This window comes from Stomoxys calcitrans, chromosome 3 (genome assembly GCF_963082655.1).
Source record: "Stomoxys calcitrans chromosome 3, idStoCalc2.1, whole genome shotgun sequence".
Classification (NCBI taxonomy): Eukaryota; Metazoa; Arthropoda; class Insecta; order Diptera; family Muscidae; genus Stomoxys; species Stomoxys calcitrans.
The window spans coordinates 67799694-67821536 of NC_081554.1; the positions used below are offsets into that span (position 1 = coordinate 67799694).

Genomic DNA, 21843 nt, shown 5'->3' on the forward strand with positions numbered 1-21843 from the left:
TGCAGTATACCACCAATGTATGGCACGCAGGTTTAACCCTAAAAAAATTTCATTATCCTTTTTGCAGAGTTCTATTTTTCTTCGTTTCGAAAATGTTAGATTGTGCGCTTTCAGTAAATAGAGCATGTTTTTTATCACAGTAGGCCACCTTATGCCACCTGCTGAAAAGACACAACGGAATTGCGTCCAAACAGCTTTTGGTAACCCGCCTCGCTGTCGTAGAGAATGCCTCCTGAAGGAAGTCCCAGAGTGTTCCAAGAAACATGTACAGAAACTTTTAAAAATTTACAAAGTAGTAATAATTTTACCTCTTGGAGTTGTCCCTCTGTCGACTCTACTCTGTAGATCAATAGATCCCAAGCTGGTCGTGAAACTTCATGAAATATTTTTCTACCTTCGTTGATGATGTCATCATGATGCAATGACTTAGACCTTTCATAAAATAACTTTGCAACTTTAGACTAACTGGGATATATTCATTTTCTCAACTCATGGCGACTTTGGAAATGTATAAACATACATTTTTTTCTAGTGACTAGTCTATGTGATTGAGTGTGGATTTATGTACAGATATGTCTGTGACGGTTACGCGGTCCTGTGTAGGCATATGAACACCATCGACCGGTCTTTGACGGTGTCTGCTGCCATTCAGTTTGAGTGATGGACCATCAAATATAAGCTTGGTTTAGCCGGCCTCTCCCTCTCTCTCGGCCATGAATTCTTCTATCAAATTGGAGACCTGTAACGATGGATGTCCGTTTTTCGTCTATTTCAAAATCCTTTCCAGCTGTATTTAATTTTTAGTAGTTTTTTTTCTTATTTTTGATTCATGATCTTGTTGGGCCTGAGAAAGATGTTTAACTCGGAGGATGCTAAGGCTAGTTGCAGCACACATTGATATTGTTTTCGTTAGTATTTTTGTTGCATCCATCTTCCGATTGATGATATAGCTCCATGAAGCATTCGATGCATAATCTTATTTACTCAATTTGTTTGTCGCATTTGTTGGCCTCTTTGGCCCGAGTTATTATCCAAGTGAGTTGTGCTACAGGTATAGAAGTTAGTTTGATGTTATTTTTGTTCGGTTATACCCTTGCTGCAGCTGCCTTTATGTTTTAGGTCTTCCACCTCAGGAACTTGTTTGCCTAGTTTTATTGAGCCGGTGATTTGTTAATATGCCGGTTGCAGCGTTCATGGGAATCATGTAAACAAATGTAATCGACCGTTTGTCGTAACAATCTCAACTTTGAGTTTTAGTTAGCAGTCAGTGTAAACAGTTTTGCAGAATAGAAATCATTGAACAAAATAGTTAATGGTTAAAAACTTGGTAGGAAATAGATAACCAACTCAAGTTGCTTTGGAGTACCATCTTAAGCGAAGAAGTCTTACGATTTAATTTGATCTAAAGATTGTTAAAGAAAGATTTAAGATTTGACTTTTTGATTATTCCTCTTTACTCTTTTTGCCTCTTTACGACGCGGCAGTAAAAAAGGTTTACTAGCGAGTCCTCGTATATATCATTCACGAAGTCGCAAAAATCTTAATTCGGATCTGAAATCCTTCTTTGATGATGTTTCATTTACTGAGAAGTTTATTACACCCGACTCAAGAAATACATTAGGATAACCAAAGCAGCAAAACACAATTTATAATGTTGTGGTTTTCGAGATTAAACTTATTTCGAATTCCTGGAAATCAGTCGACTCAAAAATCCATGATAAGACTGAAATGTTAGTTGACGGCATAGGAGAAAGAGCAGAGACAACAGAAGGCATATCGAAACTTTTGATGAAGCCTGGGCAATTACATTGGAGATCTATGAAACAGAGAAATGTCCCTTGTTCCTTAAAGGAATGTTCGTGGACAAATTAGCACTTGTAGGAAAGAAGTTAAGGATGAAGACATAACATAATGTTGCCACAACAATCTAATAGCATTATCTGATACTTGCAGTATACAGCCAATGTATGACATATAGGTTTAACCTCAAAAAATTGTCATTATCCCTTTTACAGAGTTTTAAGATAAGAGTTGTACTTTTCGCCGTTTTCAAAATGTTAGATTATGCGCTTTCAGTAAATAAAACATGGTAGTCCCCTTTGATGCTGGCGACATTTGTTCGGTATTCAGCAGTGTATTTCTCTACTAAATGGTGTCGTCAAGCGGTACGCCATTCGGATTCGGCTATAAAAAGATGTCCCATATCTTCTAGCATACATTTTGAATCGGTATGCGCTCTTTGTGAAGAGAAAAATGTCCTTAATGGAATATTCGTGGACAAATTTGCACTTTCAAGTTAGCCATTAAGGATAGCAACCAAGATGATAAGCTCAAGAACAGCCTCAAAAAATAACTTTTGGGAGCTTTGGTTTTAGCACATTTAAATGCCTATTTTGGGATGGATATTTCTTGATCGCTTGATTGTATTACTAAACAATGATTAGTCTTAGAAATTCTTATTGTGTTTTTTTGTACCTGGCAGCCAATTGCATATTGCTCTAATGAATTTTGTCATTCCACATACCATGATATTGTGTGAGTATTTTAGAGCATCACTGGTCTATACGCTCAAATACTCACTCTTTTTCTCTATTACATACATAAACATAAGACAATATTTATCCGGTCCGGTAAAATAATAGTCGTTTGCGGCTATCGAAACACTTTTTCCATTACAGAGTTTTTATTTTACAACAAAATAAAGGTCCTTTAACCGAAGGTGAAGATGTGAAAGGGTTACAAAAAAAAATAGTTAGTAAAATTGGGAAGAAGATAGTTACCGTTGAATGGAGCGGGCGGGTTTTAATTTCGCTCCTCGAAGAAAAAAAAATCCATATCTCAGAATAGGAACCTATTACAAAAAAATGTAAAGCCTTTCGGGAGTAGGCTGAAAAAGGACTCCAAATATCCATCAGCTGCGGTGGTGGCACCAGACCGTACCGTGTTGTCTTCCCTATAGGTGTGGATGCCTTGGCATCTGTAGTCAAGAGTAATGCTTCAAGGAGGAAGAGACTGATTAACCAGAGGCATGCACAGTTCGTCCCCAGCCTTTAAGTAAAGGTGGTGTTTTCGATTCTGATTCTGACAGCGACAGTGTCAATGAAACAGTCATCGCAGCCGAATCGTGAGATGATGATGGCGAGAGACGACAGAAGTGAGGGATGGCTTTGCTTAACTGACAAGCAGACCGAGAAAGCGATCCTGTGCACGACGAAGGAGACAGAGGAGTGATGGTGTGTGGAAGGGATGGAACTGGCATTCCAGGCACTTCTACGGATGCTGGAAAGAGAATCAGATCTCCCGAAGAGCATAACGATGCCAAGACGTTATGCTGAAGAAAAGAGCTTCCCGCCTTCAAGTTCTCTGGGAAGAACAAGCCAGCCCTCCCGCAGTGGAGACTCCAGACAGTGTCCTGCGGAGGCGGACAAAGTCGGAACAGCAACGAAGGAATCGCGCACGGTCGCTGAGAATGGAAAGGATACGCCCTCTTACACCGGAGTGGCAAGGAAGCACAACAGAGATGCAGTCATCGATATCGGCTATGCATCCGGTAGGATGCCGGGTGAGGGATTTGGTAAACGAGCTGGTTATCGAAGGTGTGTTATACTCTGATGGGGTTCCACCCGTACGAATTATGAGCTGCGAGCATAGAGGGGACATCTTTACGCTGTGCTTTGCATCAGCTGAATGTATTGATGCCGTCAAAAAGCTCGTTGGAAGTATCCACACTCCCTGGGACGCAAAGCTCGACCTTGTGAGAAAGATGGACATCTCACAGCTCATAAAGGTGACGGTCTTCATCAAGGATGTGGGCGTCGAAATCACGACAGAACGCTTGATAAAGTCTCAAACAAAGAAAACCAAGATTTGGTCGTGGGGAAATGGGAGGAGAAGAAGGAAGGAAATTTCCTTGTGGTGGGCATTGATCAAGTCTCAGTAACAAGTTTTGCTAAGACAAAAGGCATGGCGTACTTCGGGTCCATGGGCGTCTTTTTCAAGATTAGGAAGACTAGGATAGGCAAATATCCTCAAATATCCACCATCAGGCGGTGCAGTGGCGGCACACTCAATATCGCCTAACGGAAGGGGAGCCGACGACGAGACAATCACCGACTCTCTCAATATTGAGGAGACTAGAATAAGCAAAGATCCTAATATTAAACCATTAGGCAGTGCAGTGACGAGAAATTCAATGCAGCCTTAAGAATAGGAAGCAGACGATGAGACCATCACCTACTCCCAATAAGCCTATCTAATGGAGGACCAATGATTGAGATCATCCAGATTAACCTCCACCGAAGCGAGACAGCTACTCAAGCTCTGATGGAGAAATCAACAAGATTTATGTTGCCTTAACTGAGGAGTCATGGACGACCCGACCAATTATTCTATGGCAACACTGGTACTACGCCGAGGACCTGCATTATTTGTCATAAAAATTGAAATCATATATTTTCCCCAGAGTTGTCAATGTCGGATGCCACAGTGATGAGACGGCAGGCGGTGAAGCATACCTGGCATTACTTTATCTGTCTTTCGACTCTCAGACCCCGGAGGTGCAATGGTTGGTGAGGAAAGCAAAACAGAAAGGAAATGAGGTACAGATAGGGTGCGATGCGAACTCTCACCCAATTTCGTGGGGTAGTACCAGCATTAATAAGCGGGCCAAGCCCTGGCAGAATTCTTGAATACTTACGACCTAATAACACTTAATATTGGTAACACCGCTACCTTTGTAAATAGGATTAGGGAGGAGGTTTAAGATGTGATAACATATTCGGAAAATCTGGTCGATGAAGTTTAGAACTGGAGGGTCTCCGAGGAGCACTCCTTCTCCGACCATTGCTACATCAGGTGTAGGATAGCACGGCCAGCGCCAAATCAAATTAGTTTCCGTAATAGGTTGAAAACCAACTGGACGAAATTCGGAAGACTAATCAACAGAAGACATGAGCAAGATAACTTAAATAATTTAGAAGACGTTGACGAGAATGTCAACAGGTTTACGACTGTAATAGTGGGGTCTTTCGAATATAGTTGTCCTCTTCGAGGAAGAAAATCAGCCCAAGAAAAATCTTGGATGACCGAGGAGATTCGCAATATTGCGAAAGAGGCCCGCTGGCTTTATAACAGATCACGTGGTAAAAAAGCGGCAGTTTATTGGAAAGTGTATTACACACGGCTCAAGAAATACAATAAGATTGTCAGAGCGCCAAAACTTGCCTGCTGGAAGCTTTTCTGCGAACAGGTCGATAGCGTTAATGACGCCGACAAGATGAAAAAGTTGCTCTCAAAATCCCATGTCCAAACTCAAACGTAGACGACATGGGAGGGAGTGAGAGTAGAGACGATGGAGGATATGTTGAGGCTTTTGATGAAACGCATTTTCCATAGGATTCGACTGGACTCTCGGAGACACCAGAATTTTGAAATAATGAGGTTGATCGAAGGCTTATCATTACGGAAATTATAGTACAGGAAACCTTGAGGAGCTTTTAACCAATTAAGTCACCCGGACCTGATAGAATATTTTCGGCGTTACTACAGAAGGATACGGACTATCTGTCAAGGGGCCAGAGTGGTATTTATACCCAAGTCCTGCAAGTCAGGTTATGCGACACGAATGACCTATAAGCCTTACTTCCTTTCTACTCAAAATCATTAAAAGTAATGTAGATGCCATGATAGAGAGTAGGACATTCAGCCAACTGCTCAAAAATAAACAGCTTGTCTATGTTGATGGAGAGTGCGCTGCACCATGTTGTGCAGAAAATAAGAGAACCCTTTGATACCAAGACGTACACATTGGCGTATGCATTGATATCGATGGGGGCTTTTAACAATGTGCGGACCGAAACACTGATTCAATCCTAAGACCAGTATCGGGTGCATCGGGTCCTTAAAGACTGGATAAACGATATGCTAAGGAACAGGTGGATAAATTGTGGGTCCCATGAGAAGGAAGAAAGTGTCATAGGATGCGCCACAGGGGGACATTTTTCACCTATGATTGACCACCATAAATAACCTATTACGAATGCCGACTGAGGAGGGATTCGAACTCGTATTTTACCCAGCCCATGTTATAATACTTCTAATAGGTAAGGATCCGAATGAGCTATGAAGAAGTACCGAAATGGTCTTGGAGATGGCATACAACTTGTCTAGACCTAGAGATCTCATTGTTAACCCAGAGAAGACTGAAATCCGCCTGTTTACAAGGAAGACAAAGGTGGGCCAATTTGGCTTTCCTCGTTTCCTCAATAGAACGATTTCGATATTTGAGAAGGTTTAATAAATAGGAGTGATCTTGGACAGGACACTGAATTGGAAGCGTCACATTCAGGAGCGTACCGAGAAGGCGCACAGATGTTGGGCATTATATAGACGGGCCGTACGCTAGAAATAGAGCCTGAATCCAAATGCAACCTACAATTGTATAACATCTAGAGTTATAAGAATAAAATATAAGAATTCTTATATTTGAGTTCTTGAAATGCTGAAGGTGCAGTCTAAATGAAATTTCATACATATTCAATATTTAGGGGACAAGTTTTTCCAGCATTAATTTTTTACTTCTAAATTTTTCCACAATATTTGAAGACTCATTTCTCTTTTTAATTTTTCAATGTAGAAAATATCCACAAACGCCTATACTCCTTCAGTTACAGAATTCACATAGAAATCACTTGGTATTCCGACACGATTGTATTAAGTTGATTGTCTGGGGAATTGAAATAAACTCTCACACAGCCGCCACTTTACTAAAATGACATTGAACACGACAGCCGCCACGGTGGTAGCAGCAATAGAAGTCAGATCTGTTAACATTTTAGATCACACACAAAAAAAAAAGAGCCATTGCTGCCACCCCACTCAAAATTTCGAACCACGCCGCAAATGTGAGAAAGAGCAACTAACCAATGACCATAGAAATTGCAACGGTTTTTTTTTCCTATTGACAAAAAACCAAGAAAAAAACTAAACAGTCAGAAATGAAAAACTTTGTAGCCACTCCATGCGAATGAGTGACGAGTAAGTGCAGTAGTGACGAGGAATGGCGGCAGTCGTGGCATTTGCTAATAGCAGTGGTCTCTGGTCATGATAATTGTACGTGAGCCTCGATGACAGTTATGATGTCCAGTGACTATGATCATGTCGCGTTGTCTGTGTGGCTATGATGCTTGCGTTGTATGAGGATTATAATAATGATAATCATCTCAATGTGATAATAATTGACTTGGGTTTGTTAGGTGTAGCAGAAGCATGAGATTTGTGAAGAAATAAAAAAAAACAATTCTGGTTATAATTTAGAAGAAATAAGCGAAAATAGCAAGTATATGGAGGCCACCGTAGCGCAGAGGTTAGTATGCCCGTCGAACGCTGAACGCCTTGTTTCGAATTCTGGCGTGAACATCATCTCCTAATGCTGGAGACATTTGTGAGTTACTATACCATGTAAAAACTTCTCCCTAAAAAAGTGTCGCACGCGGCACGCCGTTCGGACTCGGCTATAAAAAGAAGACCCCTTATGATTGCGCTGGAAGTTTGTCCCTGTTCCTTAATGGAATGGTCTTGTGCAAATTTGCATTTTTTTTCATATGCATGTGGTCGGAATGCCACCAAATGTCCCATCCCATATAAACCGATTTCCCGATATGGCAACTTAATGGTTAATATCCTCGTGTAGCCCTACCCACACGGTATAACTATGAGCACAACGCAGACTGGAGCTTTTAGCTCCGATTTGTGTGGAACTTAGCTGAAAGCTACAGGGCGCATCCTCATGTAGTCATTAATAAAAATTTTGGGGTTGCCTAAAAAGTAATTGCGGATTTTTTAAAAGAAAGTAAATGCATTTTTAATAAAACTTAGAATGAACTTTAATCAAATATATAATTGCCATTTTGTTAGATAACCTTTTGCCATCTTCCTGGCAAATTTAGTATTCCACGCTCATAGAATTTCTGACCTTTATCTGCAAAAAACTGAACCAAGTGCGATTTTATAGCCTCATCATTGCCGAAAGTTTTACCGTTTAAGGAGTTCTGCAAAGATTGAAATAAATGGTAGTCTGATGGTGCAAGGTCAGGGCTATATGGTGGATGCATCAAAAGTTCCCAGCCAAGCTCACTCAGTTTTTGGCGAGTGACCAAAGATGTGTGCGGTCTAGCGTTATCCTGGTGGAATATGACACCTTTACGATTGACCAATTCTGGTCGCTTCTCCTTGATGGCTGTATTCAATTTGTCCAATTGTTGACAGTAAACATCCGAATTAATCGTTTGGTTCCTTGGAAGCAGCTCAAAATATACCACACCCTTCCAATCCCACCAAACAGACAGCATAACCTTCTTTTGGTGGATATCAGCCTTTGAAGTGGTTTGAGCTGGTTCACCATGCTTAGACCATGATCGTTTTCGACCAACGTTGTTGTAAACAATCCATTTTTCATCTCCAGTTATGATTCGTTTTAAAAACGGATCGAATTCATTGCATTTAAGGTGCATATCACAAGCGTTGATTCGGTTTGTTAAATGAATTTCTTTCAATACATGTGGTACCCATATTAAAATTGACGCCAAACAAACAAATGTAAACAAAATTTCACGCACTTTTTTTCTAAAGCAAGCTAAAAGTAACAGCTGATAACTGACAGAAGAAAGAATGCAATTACAGAATCACAAGCCGTTGAAAAAATTTGTCAACGCCGACTATATTACTACTATATTAACGACAATTACTTTTTGGGCACCCAATATTTATGCGGGTAGCTGCAAATGCAGCCACGAGCAATCAACGATTTCGAGAGGAGAGTATCAGTAAGGGATCGCTTTGCTCAGACTATTACTTAACTACTGCGTGCCTACGTTACTCCAAATGACAATGCGAGTCATTGGCGCCTTAAAATAACCAATGGCCAACATAAGCGTCTGTTCTCAGCTTAAGAGCGGCTGGAGGCGAGCGTCAGATCTTGAAGTAAGCGGCTCGCTACGTCGAGGGATACATGTGGGACCCCACATAACCCATGCGGTTGGGGCGCTGGCCCAATAACCCGCATCCTGAAAACTAAGAAAGTTATTCTGAGAAGCAAAGTACAGTAAAAATGGAGTCCCCTAACCTTGACGACTCAAAATGCAAATTTGCTCATGAACATTCAATTAAGGAATAGTGGCTAACTTCTCATATAGTAATGAGTTCTGTCCGATTCCAGTTTTTTCAAACACAATGATAAGGGGCCTCCTTTTTATAGCCGAATTCGAACGGCGTGCCGCAGAGCAATACCTATTTTGGGAGAATTTCTTACATGGCATAATACCTCAAAAATATGACCGGAATTAGGAGAGGAATACCACCGCTGAAACTTTTTCTGAAGTTCTCACCAGGATTCGAACTCAGGAGACCAGCGCCATAGGCTGACCTCTGCGCTCCGGTGGCTTTCAACATTGACGACCCACGCAAACGAAAAAAGACCATGGTCTACGAATCTGCACCTAAATTGTCCAGACTCTTTATAGAGAAGGTGTAGTACTCGTATACGCACTGGCGAGTGTATTGGAAAATTACAAGGCAGATATTCGATGGATCGAGAGAGCCGTTCCATCACCACTAACGTGTGACGCACTATACCATAACTGTCATGACACGAAACACGAATTTGACTTTGGATTTGAGGTAGTCGGCGACTGTGACACCTTGTCTCCAGGTTTACTCAGGTGGATGAGAGGCTGGCGTCAATCTACATTAAGGCCAAACACTTCAATGTCAAACTTTTCTGGCCCGTACCCTGACGGAAAACAAGGACAAGTACACCAAAAATATTTCGTATGGCCGCCTTGAAAGAGAATACGGCCGACGCCTCGCCCATGAAATTAAAATCTTTCTGGGAGATTTTTATGGGATGATAGGGATGCAAAAAATCTTTTGTCCAACAGTCGGAGTATTTAGCCTTCATGAGATAACGTCCAATAATGGTTTGAGGCTAATAGACTTCGCCGCGGCAAAAAGCATGGTAGTAAGCAGCACCAGATTTTAAAGTAAAAAAATTCACAAGGCCATATGGTTGTCTCCAGATCAAGTAGTAAGGAACCAAATTGATTTCGTTGTAATAGCTGAAAGGCATACATCCAACGTGTTAGCTGTACGAGCGATCCGAGGAGGAAACATAGATTCGCATCACTACCTTGTTGCAGCAAAGGTTCGCACCCGTTTGAACATGACGAGAAAAGTACGATCTAACTCTGCGCGGAAGCTGTACATTGAAAAGCTGCTAACACAATAGATGGCAACGACATACTCCGCTAGACTGACCCAGGTGCTTAATGAAAGCATTCCTTATCCCGATGACACAACGGCGCAGTGGCACTTGTCCACTCTATGGAAAATTCCGCGAAATCCTTACTTGGGTACCAGAAGCTTCCCCCAGGAAACTCGTGATACTACTGCATACAGAGCCACCCTGCCAGCAGTAGCAACGTGCCAGATAGAGAAGATGTATGGGGAGAAAAGGAGAGAGGTGAAACGTCTGTTCCACAGAAAAAACAAGTAAAAGCTAAGTTCCGCCGGGCTGAATCTTATATACCCTTCACCATGGATCGAATTTGTGTAGTTCTTTCTCCGGTATCTCTTTATAGGTATACAAAGGATAATGGATAAGAATTGCTGTGCTATTGGATCTCGTATATCAGGTTATGAGTTGAATCGGGCCATACTTGGTTTAGATGTTGGAGGCCATAGTAGAAGTCTTTATGCAAAACTTCTGCCAAATCGGATAAGAATTACACCTTACAGGGGCTAAAGAGGTTAAAACAAGGGGATTGGATTATGTGCAAGCTAGCAGATTATGGACCGATTCAAACCATATTAGGCACGTATGTTTTAGGTCGTAGTAGATTTCGTTATGATTTCAGCCAATTGAAACAAAAACTGCTCCCTTTAGGGGCTTAAGAGGTGCAACCGGGAGATTGGTACATATGGGAGCTATATCAGGTTTAAGACCGATTCAGACCATACTTGGCAAGTATGTATGTTGGAGCTAATGGGAGAATTCATTGTGCAAATTTTCAACCAAATCGGATAAGAATTGCGACCTCTTGAGGCTTAAGATGTATAATCGGAATATCGTTTCATATGGGAGCTATATCAAAACAAGGACTGAAATGACTCGTTTACAATCTTAACCGACGTACGCTAATAGCAAGTAGTTGTGCAAAATTTCAAGCGCCAAGCTGTTTTTTCAGTCAGCCAACACGCAATGGATGTCCCCTATGAATGCAGTGCATTGCGTTAACCAGAGGAAATTAGGAATTGGAGGGGGGGAAAATAATGTGGTGCTTATTGACATTTGTCCTCAATCCTTGGACGTCAAAGAGGGTGGGAAAAACATTAGCCAGAAGTCGATTCTACATACGAACGGTTCAGTCGAAATAAGAATTCTCTCTATAATGCATTGCGTGGTCCGCTGGCCAATCAATTACGGGTGTGAGTTCCTGGAATGTCTAGTGTCCCTGGCATACATCCTTATATCAGAAATAAGAAGACTAATATCAGACGAACACACACCATGAAAGTAACGATAGAACAGCGCCAAATAACCCACATTGCGACAATGATGAAGGGAGGCAATAGAGTTGGATACCCCACTGTCCCCAATCAATCGTTTGTGTGAAACAAGCAGCACTGAGTCTTCCGTGCATTAATATCTACTCGATTCACTCGTAGCAGATATCCGACTGAGGAACAACAAGGCAGCAGGAGCCAATGGGTTTCCCGCAGAACTATTTCAGACCAGAGGCGACACTTTGATAAGGCATATGCATCGGCACGTCTGCGCGATCTGGCTAGAAGATCCCATACCCGATGATTGGAACCCCAGCATACTATGTCTCGTACACAAGAAAGGAGACAAGACGGAATGTGCCTCCTACTCTCAGGCGTATTGAATTAAAACCTCAATTCAACTTTAGACCTGCGCCTCAAGACCAGATATTCAAACTGTGCCAAATCCGGGAAAAGGCTCGAAACCGACAGGTCTTACCATCTCTTCTTTGACTACAAACCGCTTTCAAAAGCTCTATACGTTCAAAGGTTTTTCAAGTATACCTAAATTTGGTATCCCTGCAAAATTTATAAGACTCTGCAGGATGACTGAAAGGCGTTTCTCAGAAGGATAGGAAAGAATCTTTTCGAACCATTCAATATCAAACGAGGCTTCAGATAGGGGACAGATTGTCGTGTGATCTCTTGTTATTATTGGTTCTGAGGCATGAGTGCATGTGAAAGCAGACGCAGCAGTGCTTGAAGCGCTTGTTTGCTCGCACATTTACCGTCCGTCAAGGTTAGGTTAGGTTTAAGAGGCAGTCTGCCATAAGATTCACTTAGAAGATCTAGTACATTGTGATGCCACAGTAAGAGGAGAAGGAGGATGCCTTCTAGTTTCTACCGTTGAACCACCCAGATTGCTTTAAATAGCCCAACAACTTGCGAATGTTTATATCTGCTAAATCAGACAAATTCTCAAAGAAATGAGAATCTAAGGTGGAAATCCTTCTACCTGCCAGGGCGGGACACACACACGCACAGTAGATGTTCTATAGTCTCTTCTTCCCAGCCTTTATGACCATCTATCATTAGTTCCTAGTCTCGCAAGCTCGTCGGCTCTACTATTCCCTGGGATATCTCTATGGCCAGGCACCCAGAAGAGGTGAATTTTGAAATGTTCAACCAACACGTTAAGAGATTTGCGACAGTCGATGACAGTTTTTGAATTCTCAAATATGTTATCCAGGCACTGAAAGGCTGCCTAGCCGTTTGAGAAGATATTTATGTCAATCGTCGTTATGACATTACATGTTAGCCATTCATCCACTTCTTTAATTGAAAGTATATCTCGATATAACCAGTCCAATTTCTTCAGAGTACACCCCAAAGCCCACCTGGGCTTCATAGTTTGGAACTATCCGTAAAAAAGTCAATGTAATTTATATTACCAGAAATATTATAGTTCCAAATGGTTCTATCAGGAATAGAGGTTCAGTACTTTTTATAAAAAAGCTGCTTAGGCAATATGAAATCTACGCTGCCTGGATAACCGGGCATTGTATCAAGAATAAAACAATGTCCGTAGCCGCCACATGACCAAAGGGAAAGCTCACTTAGCCTCACAGCAGTGGAGGCAGCAATATACCTAGCCACAATGTCCAGAGGTGTAGGTGTAGCATTAAATTCAGTGCATCAGATGTTGTCGTCCTCAGTGCGGCTATTATGCACAAACAAGCCATCCTTTGTATCCGGCTGAGTATTAAACAGTAGGTGGACTTTTGAAAAGCCGTCCTGCAGACCACAGCACTATATATCATTATAGGTCTGATACTTGCAGTATATACCCAGTGCATGACACGCGGTTTAAGCTTCCAGGTATTTTCCGCTTCAAGTAAATGGAACATTCTCTCCTTCCAAGGTGACAGGTGCAATCTTTTTAGACCTACAGTTCCCAAGGTGTAAACAAATGAAGACGATTTGGAAGTGCCACATTCAGGAGCGTACTGAGAAGGCTCATAGATGTTGGGCACTATGTAGACGAGCCGTTGGCTCGAAATGGGGCTTGAATCCGAGAATACTCCACTGGCTCTACAGGAGCGTGATTAGACCAATACTTACTTACGCCTCAGTAGTTTGGTGGACTGCTATGGAGAAAAAGTGCAACATAAGGACCATACAACAGATTCAGAGAATCGTTGAGGACCACGCCCACTAGGGCACATGAGACTATTCTAGATATCCGACCTATTGACATACAAATTAAGTGTGAGGCCGCCACTGCGGCTATGAGATGGGATATTAGAATGGATTGAGGATGGGAGCAGCTCATACCATCGCGATATAATCGAGGTGACGATAGCAAACCTGGATGGAAGGGAAGAGGTTTCCGATCGGATACCTGAGATTAACGTTGAAGTCGAGTGCGAGGCACTGCTGCCATCGGCATAGTCTTGTATTGACGGAACCCTAGTATTGACATCTGGAAGATCATGTTACACGAATGGATCAAAGCTAGAGGACAGAGTGGGCCTGGGGCTTTGCATTAAGAACCCAGAGACTGAGATCTGTTTTAGACTGCCTGACTATAATACGGTCCTGCAAGCGAAGATCCGGGCGATCATGGAATGCGTGAAGTGGTGTGGTGCTAACGCGGGGACGTCGAGTGCGAACATCTTTACCGACAGTAAAATTGCCATAAGGGCAAAAACAACCAGGACGGTAAGGTCACGAATAGTCTTGCAGTATAAGAAGGAGATTAACGCCTGGGAAAATCCGCATCGTTTGGGTGCCATAACGGAGTAAGGGGAAATGAAAGGGCAGACGATTTGGCGGTGAAGGCCAGAGGACTGCCGTTAACAGTCCGACCCAAAGCCTTTCGGGTCGACCCAGACCGAGTTAAGGGAGTGGGCGACGAATGCGCATGCAACATTGTGGAACATCGAAACGTTCGGTAGGACGGCGAAAGTCCTATGGGGGGATCCAGACCGTGAAAAGACGAGGCTATTACTGAAAGGTAGCAAGAAGGAGGTCAGTATAGCAACAGGTATCATAACGGGATACATAGGACTACGAGCTCACTTATGTAAAATCGGTGCGGCAAGTAATAGCATGTGTAGGGCATGCGGGGAAGATGATGAGACGTTGGAGCATTTCCTTTGTCATTACCCGGCTTTCGTGTTCAACAGATACCGGTACTTAGATGGGGACACAATACCAAACATGAACCAATTTAGGAGACTGGTATTGAAAACCAATTAAGGATTTTGTAAGTAGCACAGAATTCCTAACTTAAAATTTTCTTTTTAGAGGTTACTTTATAGTTTTTAGAGCGCACAACAAGCCGATTACTGGCTTAGGTGTATGACCATAGTGGCATGGGGCGGATTAATATCTGCACCCTCTTTTCAACCTAACCCAACCTAAAGTGGGTTTTTTGAGTAGGGTATGTAGATTTTTTTGCGCTACTGTATATATTGGGTTGCCCAAAAAGTAATTGCGGATTTTTCATATAGTCGGCGTTGACAAATTTTTTTACAGCTTGTGACTCTGTAATTCCATTCTTTCTTCTGTCAGTTATCAGCTGTTACTTTTAGCTTGCTTTAGAAAAAAAGTGTAAAAAAAGTATATTTGATTAAAGTTCATTCTAAGTTTTATTAAAAATGCATTTACTTTCTTTTAAAAAATCCGCAATTACTTTTTGGGCAACCCAATAGTTTATGGGGTCGAAGTGCAATATTTCAAGGTGTTACAAACGAAATGACTAGATTAGTACCCCCAGCCTATGGTGGTGGGTATAAAAACTGCGCTTATGAGTTAATACCCAACTCAGTACTTTAAATTTAACATTCTTCGAAGCACTCCGTGCCTCTCGAACTAAAAGGCTTTTCGCAAAACAAAATGTCCACAAGACATATTTGCAATTTATTTTGCGATTTGTCCTATTGTTTGGCATTTTATAGGCGCTTCGCGAAGGCCCCCCACTTTGAGAGATATTCAATTTTGTGTTGTTAATATTTAACATTTGATTGATATTGATTTGACACTGACAATAATTGTGACCATTTTTCATTGGAATCCAACAATCCAATGCAATTGCATCGAATCGATCTTTTCGACTTGGCTTGTTAATGCACTTAAACCAATCATTACCATTGTCGGTATTGGCGTGATTATCATTATAATTTGCGACTCTTATTTTTTGTCAAAATAATTTCGTACAATTTGGCTGTCATAAACATACAAGAAATGTTTTTGTTTGTTTTTTGTTTTTCGCCTTGTCGTTTGTGTGACCATAATGATTATTTAATGTATTTTCTTTTCGTCTCGATTGGATGATGTTGTTGCTGTTATTGGTTTATTATTTTTTTGGTTTTTTTTTTGTTTTTTTTTGAATGGCATCGTAATAATCATCATACCTGTTACATCTTGTTGCATCGGTCCATTGCTCTCCACAACTTGTGACTGTTGGTGGTGAGGCTGCTGCTGTTGTTGTTGTTGCTGCTGCTGTGGCAGTTGCAATGTGGACTGTGACTGTTGTTGCGTCGCCTGCACTTGATGTTGCTGCTGTTGTTGCTGTGTGGTCTCGCCGTTATGGGTGAGCGCTGTCACAGCGTTTCTGTTGCTGCCACCATAGCACAGCAACAAGGTGAGAGACAAAAGCCACAGCCATTGTATCGTAACAAAATTCAATTTGTTGCGATCGGTAATCATTGCTGTCAGGGGATCTGGTAATGGAAAATCAAAGTAAACAAGAAAAAAAAACACAAAAACAATTATCAAAATTATTGTATTAAAATTAGGGGAAAATATTTTTAGTTTATTAACTAAAATTAAACAATATAATGCTAATAAAAATAGCATACATCTTAAATATGCATTATAGCATGTAAGAGTGATTACTACAACCCAAGTATTTGAAATATAGCATGACCATCTGCAAAATTACTAATGTATCTATGAGTGTAATGAGAAGCTTAGGAGCGAAAACAACAAAAAGCTAGACGTCTACATATGTACATGTATCAACTGTCTCAATTTTTTAAAGAAGGTTCTTCTTGTCCCGATCATTTGCTATACGAGGGTTGCCTTTAATATTTCGGGATTAGAGAACAAAAACAAATATTAATTATTGTTTTTCAAAATATTCCCCATTAAGGGGATGCGTTTGAACCAATTGTCGAAGCACTTTTGCCACTCTGATTGAAGTATCGCCAAAATATGCATTCTGAACGCATCACCACTTCTTCAGGTGTCGAAAACGTTGATCTCTCATTTTATTTTTTACGTACAGGAATAAAAAGAAGTTATTCATTGTCAAGTCAGGACTACATGGCAGATGACTCATTAAATCGATGTTTTGAGTGCTCAAAAATGCGGTTGTTTGTGCCGATGTGTGAGAGCTTGTATTGTCGTGGTGAAGAGTGATCCGTCTTCGGCGATTGCTTTTTCTGATTTCTTGGTAGACAACTGGCAAACAAATGTTTGTATACCACTCAGAATTTACTGTTCTGCGATGTTTTAGTGGTACGATTGCGATATGTCCAGTTTTACCGAAAAAACAGGCCGTCATTTGCTTGGAAGTGCTTAGTGTTTCATGAAATTTTCACAGATGGTAGACGGACCCTCCCCCTTACACCCATTGTAAAAAACGCCAGATCTAGGAGATAGATGCACCGATTCAAGCGAAATTTTGTATGTCACCTCATGGTACTCCAAAAACGCCAAATTGGTATAAAATTTTAGGGTCAAATTACCTAGGGTTAGGGTTGGGGTCCCCCACCCGAACGGACATGTTTACCGATTGGGACATCAAATGAAAGGTATTTAAGAGTAGAGTACGAACACAGAAATGTCACCCTAAGTGTCGGGGGAATCCCCAATCCCAAAAACACCACCCAACAGAAGGGCCTCCCCACACCGCCCAAAACCCCACGGCAGTACATATTTACCTAATGGGACAATATGGGAATCAATTGAGGGGTATTTGGGAGTTAAATACGAATATGGTTTTAAAAATGGGGTCCTAGTAACTAAGGGCTCAAAACCGCCTCAAAAGTTGCGCCTAAATTCAAAAGTGGACCTATCGGGACAATATGGAACTCCAATGAAAGGTATGCTAGAGTAAAATGCAAATTTCGCCCATGAATATTCCACTAAGGAACAAGGGCAAACTTCTCACATATCAATGAGTGCAGTCCGATTCAATTTCAAACTCAATGATAAGGGACCTCCTTTTTGTGGCCGATTCCAAACGGCGTGCCGCAGTGCGACACCTCTTTGGAGAGAAGTTTTACTTGGCATAGTACCTCACAAATGTTGTCAGCATTAGGAGAGGAAAACCACCGCTGAAAAATTTTTTCTAATGGTCTCCCCAGGATTCGAACCCCGGCGTTCAGCGTCATATGCGGACATGCTAACCTCTGCGCCACTAACCTCCGCTAAAGTAGAGTACGAAAATGATTATCGAATATTAAAAATTGGCTGTAATTACCAAGGTAGTCGCCCCAGAACCAAAACTGTCCCAAATGCGCATATTGGACGATGATGATAATATGAGATTCAAACAAAAGGTATTCGGAAGTATATTAGGAATATGATGTTTAAAATGAGGTTCAATTGATAGGAGGTTGCCTATCCCTCAAAATTCCTCATACAGCCCACGGTACAAAATTTCAGTGAAATCAAGCTATAAACGTGCTTTAATTGCCCCAAGAACTTAAAGAAAGCGGGAGATCGGTATATATGTCGAGGGGCCTAAAGCAACTCTTTGCGCATAATTTCAGCAAAACTTACCTTTTATGGGTCTAAAACCATAAATCAGTAGATCAGTGTATATGGCAGTTATATCCAAATCTGTACCTATCTCGGCCGTATTGAACTGGGATGACGAAGAGCCTAACACAACACGCTGTACCAAATTGAATGTGAGATCGGATAATAAATGCGCCTGTAAGTGGCCCAAGTGGAGTGGAGGCCACCGTAGCGCAGAGGTTAGCATGTCCGCTTATGACGCTGAACGCCTGGGTTCGAATCCTGGCGAGACCAGAAATAATTGTCAACGGTGGTTTTCCCCTCCTAATGCTGGCAACATTTGTGAGGTACCATACCATGTAAAACTTCTCTCCAAAGAGGTGTCGCACTGCGCCACGCCGTTCGGACTGGGCTATAAAAAGGAGGCCCCTTACCATTGAGCTTAAAACTTGAATCGGACTGCACTCATTGATATGTGAGAAGTTTGCCCCTGTTTCTTAGTGGAATGTTCATGGGCAAAATTTGCAAATTTGCATTAGTGGCCCAAGACTATGAATCGACAGATCGGTCTATATAACAGCTATACTCAAATTTGGACCGATCTGGGCGAAATGGAACAAAGTAGTGGAGTGGTGTTACATAATTTACTGTCCAGACATTTTAGCGAAATCGGACAATAAATGCGCATATGGGCCCATGACCTTAAATCTATATGGCAGCTAAATCTAAGCTGGACCGATATGCAAACAAGGATGTCAAGAGGCTTTACACAACTTACTGTCCCAAATTTCAGCGAAATCGAATAATAAATGTGGCTTTAATGGGCCCCAAGATCTTAAATCGAGAGATCGAACCGATCTGGTCCGTACGAGAACGAGAAAGTCGTGCCGGCCCAAGACCTTAAATCGGGAGATCGGTCTATATGGTAGCTATATCCAAATCTGGACCGATGTAGACCAAATTGAAAAAAAAAATGCCGAAGGGCCTAACACAAGTCACTGTCCTAAATTTCAGCGAAATCGGGCAAAAAATGCGTCTTTTATTGGCCCAAGACATTAAATTGAGAGATCGGACTATATGATCGCTATATACAAATCTGAGCCGATCTGGGCCAAATTGCAAAAGGATGTCGAAGGGCTTATCACAAATCACTGTCTCAAATTTCGGCGACATCGGACAATAAATGCGCCTTTTATGGGCCCAAAACCTTGAATCGGCAGATCGGTATACATGGCAGCTATATGTCTGCACCAATCTAGGCCAAATTAAAAAAGGATGTCGAGTGCCCAAACACAATTCACTGTCCCAAATTTCAGCAAAATCTGATAATAAATGTGGCTTTTATGGGCTGAAATTTTGCAGGAAGTTTTTGTTATGACTTACAACAACTGTGTTATGTATGGTCCAAATTGGTCCATAACCTGATATAGCTGCCATATAAACCGATCTTGGATCTTGACTTTTTGAGCCACTAAAAGGCGCAATTCTCACCCGAATTGCGGCCGTAAATTTTGCATGTAGTGTTCTGTTATGACTTCCAACAACTATGCCAAGTATGGTTTAAATCGGTTCCTAACCTGATATAGCTGCCATATAAACCGATCTTGGATCTTGACTTCTTGAGCCACTAGAGGGCGCAATTCGTAACGTATTTGACAGAAAATTTTAAATTTTTCATGACTTCCAACAACTGTGTTAAGTATGGTTCAAATCGGTCAATAACCTGGAGTAGCTGCCATATAAGCCGATCTGGACTTCTTACACCTCTAGAGGGTGGCTTAAGAATCCAATTTGGGAGAAATTTTGTACAGCGGCTTCTCCCATGACCTTCAGTATACGTGTCCAGTATGGTCTGAATCGATTTATAGCGTTATACAGCTCCCATATAAACCTTTCTCCCGATTTTGCCTCTTGAGCTCTTACAAGGCGCAATTCTTATCCGAATGATATGAAATGTTGAACATTCAATTCATTTATGGTCCGTATCGGACTATAACTTGATATAGCTCCTATAGCATAACAGTTATTCATTCATTATTCTTTATTTGCCTCAAAAGAGATACTGCGCAAAAAACTCAACATAAGCGATCCATGGTAGAGGGTATATAAGATTCGGCCCGGCCGAACTTAACACCCTTTAACTTGTTCTAGTTGCATTCTAAAGTGTTACATATAGCCTAACCAAATAAATATACATCATTCTCTGCAGTAGACATACGAATTCAGGAAGATGATGCGATCACATTATTTGTTGAGAGAAAAAACCAAACTGACAAAACAATCACTGAGGCGTTTGTACACAATTTGCACTGTGTGGTCAGTGTTTATGTGAATTGAAGAGATCGCGTCCAGATCACTACCACCGCAGCGCACAGCCACGCAGATGGGGTATGGTGCATCAGCCGCAATGTCACATGCTGTGGCCAGCCACAAAGTGGCTAAAAATCTTGCTACAGGGCTTGAAAAGTGAAAAAAGACAACTCTGTCCTTGTGCTTTGTGTTAAAGATACTTTGCCGCAACGCGGACACACAATGGACAATTGGGTAGACAATATCATTAAATGGCATCAAATTCGTATAGCATTGTGATTGGCCAAAAACCCAGGAGGTAAAAATCGAGATATTGAAGATGAGCAGTAAAATTGAGGAAAAGCAAAAACAAAGAAATTAACATGAGCGGCGGCTGGCTGAGGGAAAAGCAAAGAAGACATAACATTGCCTGGGTGGGCTGATCATTTTTTGACAATTGTATTGCTGCGGCAGACAGTCTAGCTGGCAGAAACTTGAGCAAAAGTGATGGGGCCACTATTGGAGGATGTGGATCTTTACTCTTCTTTATAGCCCATAAACTATGGTTAACATGTCCCTAGGGATTGTGTGTTGTTTTTGTTTTTTCTTTTGTTTGTGATACGATTGCAGCTCAGAGGGGTTTCCTGTAAGTTTTTGCTTTATTTGTCCATTTGCGTATCCATACAACTAACTGGCCATCAAGCCTGGTATTGCTCCTTTTGGCTTACAAATGAAAGTGAAATTGTGTCTTTGTGGACTTCGTTTTCCTGTTTTGTTTCTCAGGTGATGTATAGTTGGTCTGGGATCTTCTTGACTGTTCCTTTTTTTTGTTGTGTCTTTGGCTTTGCCAACGACCAACGGAGATCGTGGTGGTGGCGTTCGGTGGCGGTTCCTTTTTTGTTTTAATTTAAAATTGTAACTCAGAAAATGAGAATCATTTTTTATTTTCAATTTTGCTTGATTTATACAGCGTTCGTTGACGTCGTTGCTACATGCCAGCAAATGTCTTTCTACTTTTTGTTGTTGTATCGTTACCTTCTTGCTCATCCGTTGACAGTTAATTTAAATTTATGATGTGCTTTAAAGAAAATCATAAATTTTCCCACCAAATACTCTTTTCGCTAAATCCTGGAGCTTTTGTTTGTATTACAAGTGTATGTGTGTGAGTGCTTATTATAGAGTCATTTGGAAAAGAAGACATTTACGGCTTGGCATAAGCAAGGAATTTTTATATTTATTGTTTTGTAATTGAATTGACGATCA

General features: G+C 41.3%; 2 protein-coding genes across 2 annotated transcripts in view; both read right to left on the bottom strand.

Moving 5' to 3' along the window:
• Nucleotides 1–21843, bottom strand: part of LOC106086208 (aspartate--tRNA ligase, mitochondrial) — a 340688-nt gene that overhangs the window by 129087 nt on the left and 189758 nt on the right. The gene's annotated exons all lie outside the window — the stretch shown is intronic.
• The window catches only part of LOC106086126 (mucin-5AC), a 66497-nt gene that overhangs the window by 21758 nt on the left and 22896 nt on the right, over nucleotides 1–21843 (bottom strand). Inside the window, exon 3 of the mRNA XM_059365478.1 lies at nucleotides 15957–16265. Within this exon, the coding sequence (XP_059221461.1) occupies nucleotides 15957–16251 (295 nt within the window). The 5' untranslated portion in view covers nucleotides 16252–16265. The remainder of the gene's footprint in view (nucleotides 1–15956; nucleotides 16266–21843) is intronic.